Source organism: Convolutriloba macropyga, chromosome 3, assembly GCF_964194025.1.
Source record: "Convolutriloba macropyga chromosome 3, txConMacr16.3, whole genome shotgun sequence".
NCBI classification, from domain to species: Eukaryota; Metazoa; Xenacoelomorpha; order Acoela; family Convolutidae; genus Convolutriloba; species Convolutriloba macropyga.
The window spans coordinates 36985480-37002417 of NC_134470.1; the positions used below are offsets into that span (position 1 = coordinate 36985480).

General features: G+C 36.5%; 1 protein-coding gene across 1 annotated transcript in view; it reads right to left on the reverse strand.

Moving 5' to 3' along the window:
• LOC142336181 (uncharacterized) overlaps positions 1–16938 on the reverse strand; it is a 545590-nt gene that overhangs the window by 34822 nt on the left and 493830 nt on the right. The window contains exons 11-12 of the mRNA XM_075384812.1: positions 2771–3013; positions 2388–2476 (exon numbers count right to left, since the gene is read on the reverse strand). Of these exons, the coding sequence (XP_075240927.1) occupies positions 2388–2476; positions 2771–3013 (332 nt within the window). The remainder of the gene's footprint in view (positions 1–2387; positions 2477–2770; positions 3014–16938) is intronic.

Here is a 16938-nt window from a genome sequence, read left to right on the forward strand (position 1 = left end):
TTGAACCATTTACCTCCCTCTACCTGAACAATAGAGATCACTCAAAAATGAAGAACCAAAGCGTGAAAAAGTCACTTGAGAAGTCACAGAATGTTGTAGAAGGAAAGCGCAAAATGGTCAAGCAGAAAATTTGCATAAAAAAGACCAACATTTTTACAATAATTGCTACGAACTTCGTTCAAGAGCAATAACGAATATTTGCTTCCATAATACCAGATATATAAGCCAGAAATTCGAAATCCAAAATAACTTTATTGGACTTTTGGAAATAGTGGCCAACTAATCGACATCAAAAAACTGCAATGCAGCAGTAATTACTTTTTTTAAAATACTTCTAAAAAAGAACACTCAATCACAATTGGCGCAGGAAACTTCAAAATTTGTCAACAGCTTAAAACTTCGAAGTTGATTTCTTCGAAATTCACAACTACAGAACAAAAAGCACAAAACGCAACTAGACACAGACAACCCTGGGAATTTGGGGTCTAAACAACAAACTTTGTTTTTATGCCATTAATTTCTGCATTCTCGGCAGCTTCGGTGAATTGTGTACTTAAGAGACTATGAAAGCTCTAGAACTATTTAGCGACTTAATATCCCGGGCTTTAATTGTCTATCCCATTTTGTGCACAAAAAAAACAATTAAAACTAAAACCAACTGGGAATCGCTCTTTTGAACTTTGATAACCTAACGCACTTTGACTTAATGACCTTGCTTCATCGGTTGACCTCGTTTTTTTTTACTTTGCTCTTACGACCTTCGCAGTATTCACGGGATTACTTAAAATTAAAACATAGCCAGCAGATTGCCGGAATAGCTGCGAAAGAATAGACCTGCGTGTCATATAATAGAGATAGAAACAGATACCGAACTGAATTGAAAAAAAAATCGACGCCGCTCAAAAAACTAGGTAACAAAACATTCAGCGATAACTTAATAAAGCTTGTTGAAATTCATTGCGCAGAAGCCTTTTATTAGGGACCTTTACTGCGCATATGAGTTCCTTTGACCTTAAACAAATTCAAATTAAACTTAAGTTTTTAAAGTGCAAAAGTCATTTTATTGAGTGAGGTAAGTCACGTCTGATCAAAATTTAATCACGCAAATAACCTTAAAACTTTTGCTAAAGTGAGTGAGGAATGACGTCACGCGCGCAAATGCCGTTAGTGAGAGGAAGAAGTCATTCAGAAAATTTGACTTTTTCAGCTTTGCTGTGTGAACAAATGTAAAACGAAAAAAGAGCGTCAGACGACGAAACAAAAAAACATAGCAGGACAAGTCCTGACGTACAATTCAAAGAATTTTCATTGACTAAACAAAAAAAACTAGACCTAGAATGGAATATCAGTGAATTGAGAAAACCATTTAAAAAATCAGATAAAAAAACAAAAAATAACAAAAAATCAATGTCAAAATGCCGCATGCGAACAAAAAAAACTACTGTCGAGAAATTGAAATTTAATTCAAACAAAAAACTAGGCCTAGAAAGAGCTGTGAATGGATTGGGAAAACCATTTAGAAAAAAATCCGATCCAAACAATCGAAAAAACCGTAAAAATCAAAGTGAAATTGCCGCATGTGAACAAAAAATCACTACCGAGAAACCGAATTTTTGTTCAAACACCGTTTTCTCACTCTACTTTAAAATTAGAGCGAAAAAAATTCACGCCGCGAAACCATTCGCTTTTTCGCTCCACTTCCTGTTTCGGCGTGACCAAAATCACTACTCCAATTTGACTTCAAAAATCATGAAAATGTGTGAACAGATCTTTAAAAAAAAAAGACAGCGCCCCCAATACAATTCAAATTCTTTGAATTGTAAAAAACCAAGAGCACCGCAATATAGCTACGCTCAGCTTACAGCTTCGCAGCTATAAACACAAATTCTCAACTCCATCCAGTTGAAAAACTGAGTGAGATAAGTCAAATGTGAAAATTGTGACCTAAGTAAACCAAAAAAGAAACAAAAATGTATAGTAATTTTTTAACATTTTGCTTTCCTAGTAATTTTTTTTTCAGAAACATTAAGATGAAATCAAAGATAGGCTGAACTAATATACGTATCCCAGTGATCTGAAATCGACAGCGCTAGAATACGATAAGAATGAAAATTGGAAAACTTAATAGGTTTCCGTTTTGAAATTAGAACTTAACATTGTCTCTTCCGTGAGCGATTCTGTTCATCATCAGTTCTTCGACGATAGACTTTGTTTGTCTCTACGAAAGATACTGGTCGGCAAAAATTTGATCATCCGAAAATCCAGGATAAAATACGGCTCAAAAATTGTCGAATTGGAACAAAAGAGAACAAATACGAATTTTTCAACTTCACGCAGATAAATGACATTTATCTAATCTATAAACTTTTTTTCAGCTAATTAGATACCTGATTGACAAGATCTCCTTTTCTCTCTGAATTCAAAACTCTTCAGAAGATCCACCGCATCAGAGCAAATTCCAGTCATCACTCCAACGCTTAAACAAAAAGAAGCCAAATTACCTTGACAAAACAAATACGTCACACTTGACAGTATCTTCAGTCAATTTCAAACTTTTAAATGCTCAAACAAATGTAACCCAGGTCCGGTACCCTATACCATAAATATCATATCTGCATATGTCACACTTGTAAGCTAAATTTAATCACATCACTTTTGAATTTGAAATTACATCTTTTAATCTAAAGACGGCTGCACAATGGACACCTATACCCAGTTAATGGATACCAATGACAAAAAATTGCCTTCTCCCTTTAGGTTGTGAACTTACTTGTAGCTTGTGATCTGTTCCATAGGTTCTGACTCCCTTACATCCTGCTGCAAATAATTGTCGACCACAAATTTCCTGTGAATTTGTTCCACCTTTCCCGATATTTCACTCAATGTTGCTTTCAGGTCTCTCAGACTGTCGCGATGTCTCTCAACTCGTTCAAACATTGCTTTTAGAACAGCCGAACAGTTTCCATCGTCAACTTTGTACACTTCAACCACTAACCGGTGAAAGCTCATGTAACTAAAACAGAGCGCTTGATATTAAAAACCCGTTCAAGGGCGAGATTTAAAACTACCGGTGGTTCTTCTGTCTCTTACAGATGCACACTACCCTCGTCTTCTGTGGACTCAAAAGCGTTTAAACTATCCACATTCTGCCATGAAACATTTGCCATCGTTGATTGCCAGAAAAACGATTGGGATTGAAAGAACAAAAAAAAACGAAAAAATGATTTTTGTACAAAAACATTTTTGAAGTGCAAACTATTTTGATGTAATTTCGTAGTTCAGCATACTCCTGTTTCTGAGTAAGAGGATACAGGGGCTAGTATCAATACCAATAAGCATTAGAGATAGCAACTTAGACTTATAAGAAAAAAGTTCAAGTAACGGTCATCCAAAATTGGGCTTTATGGGTTGATCCCTTGTGTATTTGATTTCGTTTTCTTATACTAACGTAGTTCATTTTTATTCCGACGTTGTTCACATTGCTGAGAAACTGCTGTTCAGAAGCACTTTGAGCAGAATAGGAGATGAGTGAAACTAGCTTAGAGAAGTAACAAAGATTTAGGGCGAAATGTCCAAAAAGCGGCAAAATCAGGTAAAGCGAAATAAATTTTTATAGAACGATAAAAAAGCGATAAAAGAAACCAAAAATCGTTTAACTTTGTTGAAAACAAGTTTTGTCAAATTCGATAAAACGGTTCAATTTCTGTTCAAATCATTCATTTTATATGAATTATTCTCAACAGAGAGCAATTGAGAAAGCTCATTTATGAGACCAAATAAAAAAAACAAAGAACTGCAAAAAACAAGCGAAATCCAAAAAATCACTTATATTTTAATAAGTCAAATAGCATCTAAGTCTTGAAAACCAGCAACCTCCTTTTGTGGGTTTTGAACAACTGCGACTATGCTTTATTGGAACACCCGTATCACCTTTCAAAAGTAATCGTAGAGAAAATGAAGAGAAAACAGCAAAAACAAGTTAAAGTGCCGCACCTGATGAAAATTCGCTCTCAAAAACCAAATATCTGTTTAAACACCTTTTTCTCAATTGACTTTAAAGCAGTTTGAAACAATATCACGCCTTATAACTACTCAATTTCCGCTAGCCAATCAGTGAAACTCTAAACAACAACAAAAAACGGCAATCAAAAAATCGGAAAATACAATATATATTTCAGTAAAATTGTCACGTATAAAACCTTGAACTTTCAACTCTTATTATCAATGCTTATAAAACAGTTCTAGGTTAAATAGTGACCAAGAAAAACTATTGCCAAAATCCTACTTCAATTGGCAAAAACCTAGAAATTGGCAAAAACCAAGATTGAAAGAACCCCATTTTTTTTAACACACACCACTCAGAATTAATATCTATTAAATCAAAAGACCACCTATACCACTAAAATTACAACGTTCAACCAAACAAACCCCCTGGGTAGTAGAAAAGAATAGATTATCAAAAAGGCCTCCAAACGCACTAATAACACTTTAGTTGATAGAAACAAACACCGTTATCCTAAAAAGTTATAGTTAAAACTAAAAAACCGCTTTGAAAAAGCCGCATGTGACCAAAAAATTTCTGAATAATACTTGAACAAAAGTCACTCTATATTCTCTCTCTGCTTGACTTTTGTTCATTGACCTAAAAACTTCTCTTCACGTGCAGTATTTGACTTCTAAAACACATCCTCTAAAAAAGATGTCACTGATTTAAAAAAAAATCCAGTACTCCTCTTCGAGTCGTAATTAGGAGCGCCATAATAGCCAGCTGTGATGAGTGCGGCTATTAATAATTAATTAATTGTTGCTCTCCATTTTGAACACTCTGAGTAGCCAGAGAACATCCATATTTCTTCACACAAAAAAAAAACGTTGTAGGCGGATCGCCGAAATAGCTGCTAAAAAAGTTGCTAGCCGTATACTATCGAGAGCCAACAGTTAAATAAAGTGATGGAGTTGCAGATACAAACCATTAAAACTTTTAAAAATTCCTTAGTTATATTTTATATTTGGAAATATTTTTCCCGCTAAAACGCCTTAATTCATTTTTAATGCAAAAGCCTAAATTTCAAAAGACTTCATTAAGCAGTTATTATTTAAAAGGATTGACAAAATAGTCAGTTAGATAAAAAGAAGCAGAAGAGCGAAATTGCTAGGTGACCAAAGCTACTCGTTTGAGCTTTTCGGAGTGAAAAAAAAGCAGGGTTTCATAGGGAAGAACAAACAATTCGACCTCAAAATGACCAGGAAAAAATTATTAAATACTAATGAAAAACCCAATAAAAACTCGCAAGAGCGTGAATCGAGAAGTAAATTTGCCCCATCTGAAAAAACACTACCGAAAAACCAATTTTTGTTCAAACAACTTTTTCTCACTCTACAAATCACCACTACAATACTTCAAAACTCATTACAAAGAACAGACAAAGGTTTTCTATTTTAGAAAACCCAAAGAAGTCGGAATAAACTGTCGAACGTGAATTAAACAGCTGCAGCTGTTCAGTGAAAATACCTAGGCATTCCATATCGAAACAAAAAAGATATTTCGAATGCAACGAAAATTGTTCTTAGCATACTCTGCTAACTTTTTCGGACAAATCAATGGCGTCGCATATGTTAGACTAAGCAGAAACAAAACACCAAAAAACGGCAAAAAATGAATTAAAATTCAATCTAAAACAACATTTTTTATACAAAACTCTCTTCAAGCTGCGACATCCCAACCAATGTGTTAGTAAGATATTCTGGTACCCTTTGTGTTGGCACTATGACTGACCAAAAGACCAAACTTTCACCAAACACCACATATCTGGCAGATTGCCAGAAAAAGCTGTAATAGCTATATAAACCTGTAGTCCCAAAAGCCAAATGAAAAGATCGAGACCTGAAAAAAATCATTAATAGTTTTTGATAGAAAATTGCTGTGATCCATGTCATTGATTTAAACTTATGTATGTAAAGCTGCCCTCAAATAACCTTCAGTTAGATTTAGAAAACTTGAATTGAAATCAGATCCTCTAATTTAAAAAAGCGAAAACCAATTTGAGAGATAAGAGAATTAATTTCCAGACAGGTAAGATACTAGATACCAAAAACTATTCACGCGAATGAACAAACAACTCGCTGCAATAAATTTAAAACTGAAGTCACGCACGCAATTTAGTCAAAATATGTATTGATGGATTAACGAACGCTGTCATTTTGAAATGAGCGCAACGTCATATTATCTCCGCTCAGCTATCGCTATCTCAGCCAAAAACGCAAAATAACCGACTAACGTGTTGCTCTCAAATGACTAACGTGTTGCTCTCAAACGACCAGCGAGCGGTGAGGGGGGGAGGGGTTGGTGGTTTGGGAGGGATGGACAAGACGGGGTCCAGAGCGCCACGTGGTGGAGGTAAGGCACAAAGCTCTAAGATAGCTGCTCAGCCACTGAATGCCCTCTGGGCTTTACCTGTTTATTCTTTTTTGAGAACGAAAAGTTAAAGGGGTCAGAGGAAAAACCGGTCACGCCGAAAATTGCATAAAAAGACTAATATAAATGCTACTAACATTGTTTGAGATTGATTAAACAATTTCAACACTAAAAAATTTTCTAAAGAGAACTGGCCTGACAGACAATCAAATTCCAATTCTAGCTACTAGACCCAGAAAAATTAACACGAAGAGCAATGAAAAGAGCTCAAGAAAGCCGAAAACTATAAAAACAAGACCATGATTTAAACATTTTCTTTAACAAAAACAATTTGAAAATAAATAATATCAATCAAAAGGTAAAAACAATCAACTAACGTCGGATGAATTACCCTAGAACGACAGGCTGGAGGGGGTGTAGCTTCCAATTTTTTAAGGGAGCAAAAACTTGTTCCTGATAATGGTTTGACCCCGCGACCTCCAGGATAGCAGTCAGACATCTTAATCACTAAGCCACAGCTGCGTTGTTACTCCACCGCTTACAACCACTTTTATATTAGCAAAAAACTCCACTTCCGAATGAGAACAATTGAAATCACTCAAAATGAACAAGTGAAGCGTGCAAAAGAACAGAATATTCTAGAACAAAAGCGCAAAAATGGTCAAGCAACAATTTTGCATAAACTAAGACCAATATGTTCACAAAAATTGCTTCATACTTTTTTCGAGAGCAAATAAAAACGCAACAGAATTAGCTTCGAAAAAAATCTTTCACCTGCTTCTCGCTCTCTCTCTCTCAAAATAGTGCATGAGCAAAACGAATCTCTTTCTATCCTCACTGCTTTTGGATGTTGTTAACCATTTTACCTTACACACTTGCTTTCACGAGCGTCATCGCTGTTTGAACACAATTCTATCGATTGTTTTACTTCTCTTCGAGTCGTAAAAAGACAGCGTCTCAATATAATCCAATCTCCTTAAATTACAAAAACAAAGAATACTGCTATACAGCAAAGTTCACAAACAAATTTGCAGCCGAAACACGAATACATCAAAAAAAAATTATTAAAATTAAAATACGCTCCTTAAAATGCAATATTTTTCTAGAAGCCAACTTGTTAATTTCTATACCTTTCACATTTAGATTCTCGGCTTTAAAATTGTTGCTTATTCCAAATTCTCAAGGCAAAGTTCTTTCATTCCTAGTGTGTTTCTAATAATCACAAACTGGAACCGCAGCCAGAAAACAAACCCACTAACGTCGGACAAATTGCTCTCGAACGTCATGCAAGGCAATTTAATTAGGAGGGGCTGTAGCTTAGATAAATTTTAATGGTGCAAATAAATCGGGCTAGGGAGTGTTCTGCGCCAAATATCTGCTGCATGCTGGACTGAAGCAACGACTCAGCTATCAGAGCCCCGCTAATCCCGATTTTACTATCGCTTTTGTTTTAGCAAGACTTAATTTCCGGATAAGAGCAAATTAGATCAAGCAAAAATCTGGTCGAGAGTTTGCACCGGGCGGTCAGGTGTTGTGCTCTAGTGTACTTTGTCGCTGGCGGTACTCATTATGATCAATTTTTTGAGTGAAAAAATGGGGGTAGGAGATGGTAGCTCTTCAGGCGCAGTCAATACGTTGATTATTTAGATTCCTGCAGATTTTGAAAAAAAGAATCCTTCTTTCTCAAGGATGATAGCAAAACTTCAATGATTGCAACCAAATCTCAATCTTTAAGAAGAGGCATGCTGAGGCGCAAGCCCGCCAAATACAAGACCTGAGTGACTCTTTTGCAAAGGAAACGATATTTGAAACAAAAGAAATCAATTCGAAAAAGTTTGATTCAAATTTATTTGCTCGTTTTAGAGACAAGGATTACCCGAACTGACTGATTTCGGTCTCAGAAACACCTGGCGACAGTATTTGCGATTGAAATTGCTCACGTAATTTTTCAAATACGGGCCAAAATACTTCGCATGAGCATAAACTTCTACTAGCATAGAGAAATATCTTTCACCCGCTTCTCACTCTCTCTCTCTCACTCACTCTCTCTCTCTCCCTCCCTGCCTCTCTCTCTCTCTCTCTCAAAATAGTGCATGAGCAAAAAGAATCTGATTTTATCCTCACTGCTTTTGACTGGTGTTAAATATTTTACCTTACACTTGCTTTCACGAGCGTCATCGCCTTTTACATCCTGTTTCAACACAATTCTGTCGATTGTGTTTTACTTCTCTTCGAGTCGTAAAAAGACAGCGTCTCAATATAATCCAATCTCCTTAAATTACACAAACGAAAAATACTGCTATACAGCAAAACTCCACAAACAAAGTGGCAGCCAAAACACGAATACATCAAAAAAATTATAGAAACTAAAATACGCTCCTTAAAATGCATAATTTTTCTAAAAGCCAACTTGTTAATTTCTATAACTTTCACATTTAAATTCTCGGCTTTAAAATTGTTGCTTATTCCAACTTCTCAAGGCAAAGTTCTTTCATTCCTAGTGTATTTCTGATAATCTCATACTGGAACCGCAGCCAGAAAACAAACCAACTAACGTCGGACAAATTGCTCTCGAACTACATGCAGGGCAATTTAATTAGGAGGGGCTGTAGCTTAGATAAATTTTAATGGTGCAAATAAATCGAGCTAGGGAGTGCTCTGCGCCAAATATCTGCTGCATGCTGGACTGAAGCAACGACTCAGCTATCAGAGCCCCGCTAATCCCGATTTTACTATCGCTTTTGTTTTAGCAAGACTTAATTTCCGGATAAGAGCAAATTAGATCAAGCAAAAATCTGGTCGAGAGTTTGCACCGGGCGGTCAAGTGTTGTGCACTAGTGTATTTTGTCGCTGACGGTACTCATTATGGTCAATTTTTTAAGTGAAAAAATGGGGGTAGGAGATGGTAGCCCTTCAGGCGCTGTCATTACGTTGATTATTTAGATTCCTGCAGATTTTGAAAAAGAATCTTTCTTTCTCAAGGATGATAGCAAAACTTCAAGGATTGCGACCAGTTCTCAATCTTTAAGAAGAGGCATGCTGAGGCGCAAGCCCGCCAAAAACAAGACCTGAGTGACTCTTTTGCAAAGGAAACGATATTTGGAACAAAAATCAATTCGAAAAAGTTTGAATCGAATTTATTTGCTCGTTTTAGAGACAAGGATTACCCGAACTGACTGACTTCGGTCTCAGAAACACCTGGCGACAGTATTTGCGATTGAAATTATTCACGTAATTTTTCAAATACAGGCCAAAATACTTCGCATGAGCATAAACTTCTACTAGCATAGAGAAAAATCTTTCACCTGCTTCTCGCTCTCTCTCTCTCTCTCTCTCTCTCTCTCTCTCTCTCTCAAAAACTGCCTTTCACTGGTGTCAAACATTTTACCTTAAACACTTGCTTTCACGAGCGTCATCGCCTTTTACATCCTGTTTCAACACAATTCTGTCGATTGTGTTTTACTTCTCTTCGAGTCGTAAAAAGACAGCGCCTCAATATAATCCAATCTCCGTAAATTACACAAACAAAAAATACTGCTATACAGCAAAACTCCACAAACAAAGTGGCAGCCAAAACACGAATACATCAAAAAAATTATAGAAACTAAAATACGCTCCTTAAAATGCATAATTTTTCTACAAGCCAACTTGTTAATTTCTATAAATTTCACATTTAAATTCTCGGCTTTTAAATTGTTGCTTATTCCAACTTCTCAAGGCAAAGTTCTTTCATTCCTAGTGTGTTTCTGATAATCTCATACTGGAACCGCAGCCAGAAAACAAACCAACTAACGTCGGACAAATTGCTCTCGAACTACATGCAGGGCAATTTAATTAGGAGGGGCTGTAGCTTAGATAAATTTTAATGGTGCAAATAAATCGAGCTAGGGAGTGCTCTGCGCCAAATATATGCTGCATGCTGGACTGAAGCAACGACTCAGCTATCAGAGCCCCGCTAATCCCGATTTTACTATCGCTTTTGTTTTAGCAAGACTTAATTTCCGGATAAGAGCAAATTAGATCAAGCAAAAATCTGGTCGAGAGTTTGCACCGGGCGGTCAGGTGTTGTGCTCTAGTGTACTTTGTCGCTGGCGGTACTCATTATGATCAATTTTTTGAGTGAAAAAATGGGGGTAGGAGATGGTAGCTCTTCAGGCGCAGTCAATACGTTGATTATTTAGATTCCTGCAGATTTTGAAAAAAAGAATCCTTCTTTCTCAAGGATGATAGCAAAACTTCAATGATTGCAACCAATTCTCAATCTTTAAGAAGAGGCATGCTGAGGCGCAAGCCCGCCAAATACAAGACCTGAGTGACTCTTTTGCAAAGGAAACGATATTTGAAACAAAAGAAATCAATTCGAAAAAGTTTGATTCAAATTTATTTGCTCGTTTTAGAGACAAGGATTACCCGAACTGACTGATTTCGGTCTCAGAAACACCTGGCGACAGTATTTGCGATTGAAATTGCTCACGTAATTTTTCAAATACAGGCCAAAATACTTCGCATGAGCATAAACTTCTACTAGCATAGAGAAATATCTTTCACCCGCTTCTCACTCTCTCTCTCACTCACTCTCTCTCTCTCCCTCCCTGCCTCTCTCTCTCTCAAAATAGTGCATGAGCAAAAAGAATCTGATTTTATCCTCACTGCTTTTGACTGGTGTTAAATATTTTACCTTACACTTGCTTTCACGAGCGTCATCGCCTTTTACATCCTGTTTCAACACAATTCTGTCGATTGTGTTTTACTTCTCTTCGAGTCGTAAAAAGACAGCGTCTCAATATAATCCAATCTCCTTAAATTACACAAACGAAAAATACTGCTATACAGCAAAACTCCACAAACAAAGTGGCAGCCAAAACACGAATACATCAAAAAAATTATAGAAACTAAAATACGCTCCTTAAAATGCATAATTTTTCTAAAAGCCAACTTGTTAATTTCTATAACTTTCACATTTAAATTCTCGGCTTTAAAATTGTTGCTTATTCCAACTTCTCAAGGCAAAGTTCTTTCATTCCTAGTGTGTTTCTGATAATCTCATACTGGAACCGCAGCCAGAAAACAAACCAACTAACGTCGGACAAATTGCTCTCGAACTACATGCAGGGCAATTTAATTAGGAGGGGCTGTAGCTTAGATAAATTTTAATGGTGCAAATAAATCGAGCTAGGGAGTGCTCTGCGCCAAATATCTGCTGCATGCTGGACTGAAGCAACGACTCAGCTATCAGAGCCCCGCTAATCCCGATTTTACTATCGCTTTTGTTTTAGCAAGACTTAATTTCCGGATAAGAGCAAATTAGATCAAGCAAAAATCTGGTCGAGAGTTTGCACCGGGCGGTCAAGTGTTGTGCACTAGTGTATTTTGTCGCTGACGGTACTCATTATGGTCAATTTTTTAGGTGAAAAAATGGGGGTAGGAGATGGTAGCCCTTCAGGCGCTGTCATTACGTTGATTATTTAGATTCCTGCAGATTTTGAAAAAGAATCTTTCTTTCTCAAGGATGATAGCAAAACTTCAAGGATTGCGACCAGTTCTCAATCTTTAAGAAGAGGCATGCTGAGGCGCAAGCCCGCCAAAAACAAGACCTGAGTGACTCTTTTGCAAAGGAAACGATATTTGAAACAAAAATCAATTCGAAAAAGTTTGAATCGAATTTATTTGCTCGTTTTAGAGACAAGGATTACCCGAACTGACTGACTTCGGTCTCAGAAACACCTGGCGACAGTATTTGCGATTGAAATTATTCACGTAATTTTTCAAATACAGGCCAAAATACTTCGCATGAGCATAAACTTCTACTAGCATAGAGAAATATCTTTCACCTGCTTCTCGCTCTCTCTCTCTCTCTCTCTCTCTCTCTCTCTCTCAAAAACTGCCTTTCACTGGTGTCAAACATTTTACCTTAAACACTTGCTTTCACGAGCGTCATCGCCTTTTACATCCTGTTTCAACACAATTCTGTCGATTGTGTTTTACTTCTCTTCGAGTCGTAAAAAGACAGCGCCTCAATATAATCCAATCTCCGTAAATTACACAAACAAAAAATACTGCTATACAGCAAAACTCCACAAACAAAGTGGCAGCCAAAACACGAATACATCAAAAAAATTATAGAAACTAAAATACGCTCCTTAAAATGCATAATTTTTCTACAAGCCAACTTGTTAATTTCTATAAATTTCACATTTAAATTCTCGGCTTTTAAATTGTTGCTTATTCCAACTTCTCAAGGCAAAGTTCTTTCATTCCTAGTGTGTTTCTGATAATCTCATACTGGAACCGCAGCCAGAAAACAAACCAACTAACGTCGGACAAATTGCTCTCGAACTACATGCAGGGCAATTTAATTAGGAGGGGCTGTAGCTTAGATAAATTTTAATGGTGCAAATAAATCGAGCTAGGGAGTGCTCTGCGCCAAATATATGCTGCATGCTGGACTGAAGCAACGACTCAGCTATCAGAGCCCCGCTAATCCCGATTTTACTATCGCTTTTGTTTTAGCAAGACTTAATTTCCGGATAAGAGCAAATTAGATCAAGCAAAAATCTGGTCGAGAGTTTGCACCGGGCGGTCAAGTGTTGTGCATTAGTGTATTGTCTCGCTGGCGGTACCCATTATGATCAGTTTTTTAAGTGAAAAAATGGGGGTAGGAGATGGTAGACTGAGTTACTCCTTTGCAAAGGAGGACTATATTTGAAACAAAAAAAATCAACCCGAAAGAGTTTGTTTTGAATTTATTTGCTTGTTTTAGAGACAAGGATTACCCGAATTGACTGATTCGGTCTCAGAAACACCTGGCGACAGTTTTTGGGATGGAAATTACTCTCGTAATTTTGCAAATACAGGCCAAACTATGGTCATATGACTTCTGTTTGGACATCAGAAAATACCAAAATTGGGGCAAAACTGAACGCAAAAATTGCCCATGAAGGAGAATTTCCATCAAAAAAATACTACGGGACTTTGGCTCCCACGAGGGTCCCTGGCCACAAGAGAACCCATAGCCGGTAGATTGTTGGAAAATAGCCGCCGTTGACACGCTTGACGCATATAGGGATTGATACAGAAAAAGAAAGAAGAGATCAAAATTGAGACTTTTTTCCTGAGTTTAAAAAAGTGTTCTCATTCGGTGTGCAGTTTCAGTCAGATTCTTAAACTATACTTAATTGAGCTGCTAATATTGAAAGCTATTATGCTTAATAATTATGAAGGCTAGCAATTGTCCTAATGGACTTTCTTAACCTAATGCACTATGAATTAATGTCCCGGCTTGATCAGTTTATCCCGTTTCTTTTTATTTAGCTCTTTTGACTTGACTGTATTCAATATACTGCGTAATTCAAATAATGAAAGAATTTAAAATCCATTGAGTTGAAAAAATGAATGAGGTAAGTCAGAAGTCAACCGCGAAAATCGTGACTTATTTAAAACAAAAAATGTGACCAAAAGGTAAAAAGAATTTAAAAAAATGAGAGCACCTAAATAATAGTCGTTGAGAAGCTGACGGCGTCTATTAAAAAGTAGGAAAATTCTCTGATTTTTATCGAGAACTTGAGTTATAATTTTTAGATTGTATATAGGTTACTGTTAGAGGACCGACGGTGCCCCTACACCAACCTATCGTTTTTCGGAAGCCCAAGCAGCGGCCACCAAAAAGTCAGGAGTGAAAAAATCACTTCAGAATTCAAATCAAAAGAATGTTCTAGAACAAAAACGCAAAAAATTGTCGATCAAAAAGAAGACATACTTCTACAATAATTGCATCAAACTCGTTCGAGAGCAATTAAAAAAGACGTCTGAAGGCGAACATTTTTCAAAATACTTTACAAAGAAAGATGCTTAAACGCTGCGGATCAATTCCTCTGACTGTCGATTGCTCGTTTTTTATAGCCGGCTGCTTTCTCTTTACGTACGAAAAAATTTTAATGACGAAAAAAGTTGATAAATTCAGTCACTAACTTAAAAATCCCTAAACCACGACATTGAAGATGATTTAGTATGAAGTTGACAAGATTCAAATCAGGAGTTTTATATAAAACAGATTGTCTCCATGTACTCGATTTCGGGACAGCAACAGCTCATTCAATAAAAGAAAGAACATGGCTGGCAGATTGCCAGAAAATAGCCGCAATAGCTTTGCAGATCTGCAGTCTAAAAGATTTAAAAAGACAGACTAAAAAATTAGTCTTTTCATTAAGACCTTTTGGTTTTGAATCTGTATAGCTTACCGCTGCTTCTATTAGCTGCTCTTAAATAACCTTCAATTAGAATGATAAACACTCATTTGACATTTTCTCTTTGAATTAAAGTAAAGGAAGTCATTTTTGAGAGTGAGTAAGTCACGTGTGACCAAAAATATAATCACGCGCATGAACAAAAAACTACACTCCACTTAGATTGAAAAAGGACGTCACGCACGCAATTCAGTTAAAATTGCTTGAACAAATGAACAAAAAGCATATTTGAAGTGATTGTGACGTCATATGGTCGTAACAAAAACCGTGACGACGAAAAAAAAACATAGCAGGACAAGTCCTGACGTACAATTCAAAGAACTTCATTGACTAATCAAAAAACTAAACCTAGAACGAACTAACACTGAACTGGGAAAACGATTTTAAAAAAAATCAGATCGAAAAAATAAGAAATAAACAGAAAATCAATGTCAAAATGCCGCATGTGGACACCAAAACCACTAGCGAGAAATGGAAATTTCATTCAAACAAAAAACAAGGCCTATAAGGAACTATGAATGGATTAGCCAAACCGTTTAGAAAAAAATTCTATCAAAACATTTGAAAAAAAAACAGCAAAAACCAAAGTGAACTTGCCGCATGTGAACAAAAAAAACATAACCGACTAAACGTCAGAAGAATTGCTCTCGAATGATTTGTCGGAGCTCTAATCAATTGCAGGGCTGTTTCATTCGTGTGGGGAAGAGGAGCCTAAATGGGACTAAGAAGTTCAATAGTGGGCTTCAAATAACCATATTAGAGGTTAACATATACACTATTAAGATTTAAAGTAAAAAAATGACACCAGTTTCGTCGCACTTTTCATTTGACTTTTAGTATTTAATTGCCGCCAATTGAGTTCAGCTGCTTGAAATTGTGATTGAGAGAATTTTAGATCACGCCAAAAGCAAAAAGTCAAGGGCGTAAAAGTCACTCGAAAAGTCAAGCGAAAATTTTGCATCAAAAAAGACACACGTTTACAATAATTGCCATGAACTTCGTTCAAGAGCAATTAATAACCGACTAACGTCGGGCTTATTGCTCTCAAACGACCGGTGAGCGGTTGGCTTCGTCAGTAGTTTAGCTTGATTCAAATCTGCAACTTTTAGTTTTCTAGCCTTGTTAGTAAATAAATCAAAAACTTGATATTTTAAAAATTTGCAAAATACTGCAAAGTTTGAAAGAAAAGGATCCAGATTTTGCTGTGAAATTGTTCAAAACTATTTTTTGTCGCTGGAGTTATGTCAAGTAGCCCATCTGCAAGACTTGAAAACCATTTCTAATAATCAGATAAAAAACAAACATACCCGGCAGATTGCCGGAAAATAGCCGCCGTTGATTCCAATAAGCATGATTGGGATTGAACGAATAGAATATATTGAAAAAAAAAGATTTTTGTACAAAAATATATTTAAGTCCGATTTATTTTGATGGCATTGCGTAGTTGAACATACTTCTGTTTCTTAGAGAGAGGCTACAGGGTCTACTATCGACACCAATAAGCATTAGAGGTGGTAACTAAGACTTATAGGAACGACGTTCAAATAGCGGGCATCTAAAATTGGGCTTTATGGGTTTATCCCGTTTCTATTTCTGACTTCAATTTTTTATACCGACTCTGTTCATTTTGAATTGCTTTGCTGAGCAACTGATGTTCAAATTCACTTTAAGCAGAATGAGAGAAGAGAGAAACTAGCCTAGAGAAGTCAAAAAGATTTCACGCAAAATGTCGAAAAAGCGGCAAAATGGTAAAGCGAAAAAAAGTAAAGCGAAGTAAAAAAAAAATACGAGCGCAATAATAGCCGGCTGAGAAGATGAGGGCGGCTATTAAAAAACAGAAAATCAATGTCAAAGCTGCATGTGAACAAAAAACCACTAGCGAGAAAGCGAATTTTTGTTCAAACACATTTTCTCACTCTACTTTAAAATTAGAGCGAAAAAAATTCACGCCGCAAAAGCACTCGCTTTTTTGCTCCACTTCCTGTTTCGGCGTGACCAAAATCACTACTCCAATTTGACTTCAAAATCATGAAAATGTGTGAGCAGATCTTAAATAAAAGGCAGCGCCCCAATACAATTCTTTGAATCGTAAAAAACCCAAGAGAAGGCCAATAATAGCCTCAGCTATCGCTTCGCGGCTATTAAAAATGAAGATACTTATTCACCTCTAATCATCTCTCGTAGCGCTAACAACGTTGCATAGTAACGTCCGAGTTATAGGATAACTTCTCGATGGCGATAACAGCCCTTTGGGGATATTTATTCAGATAAAACTGGAAC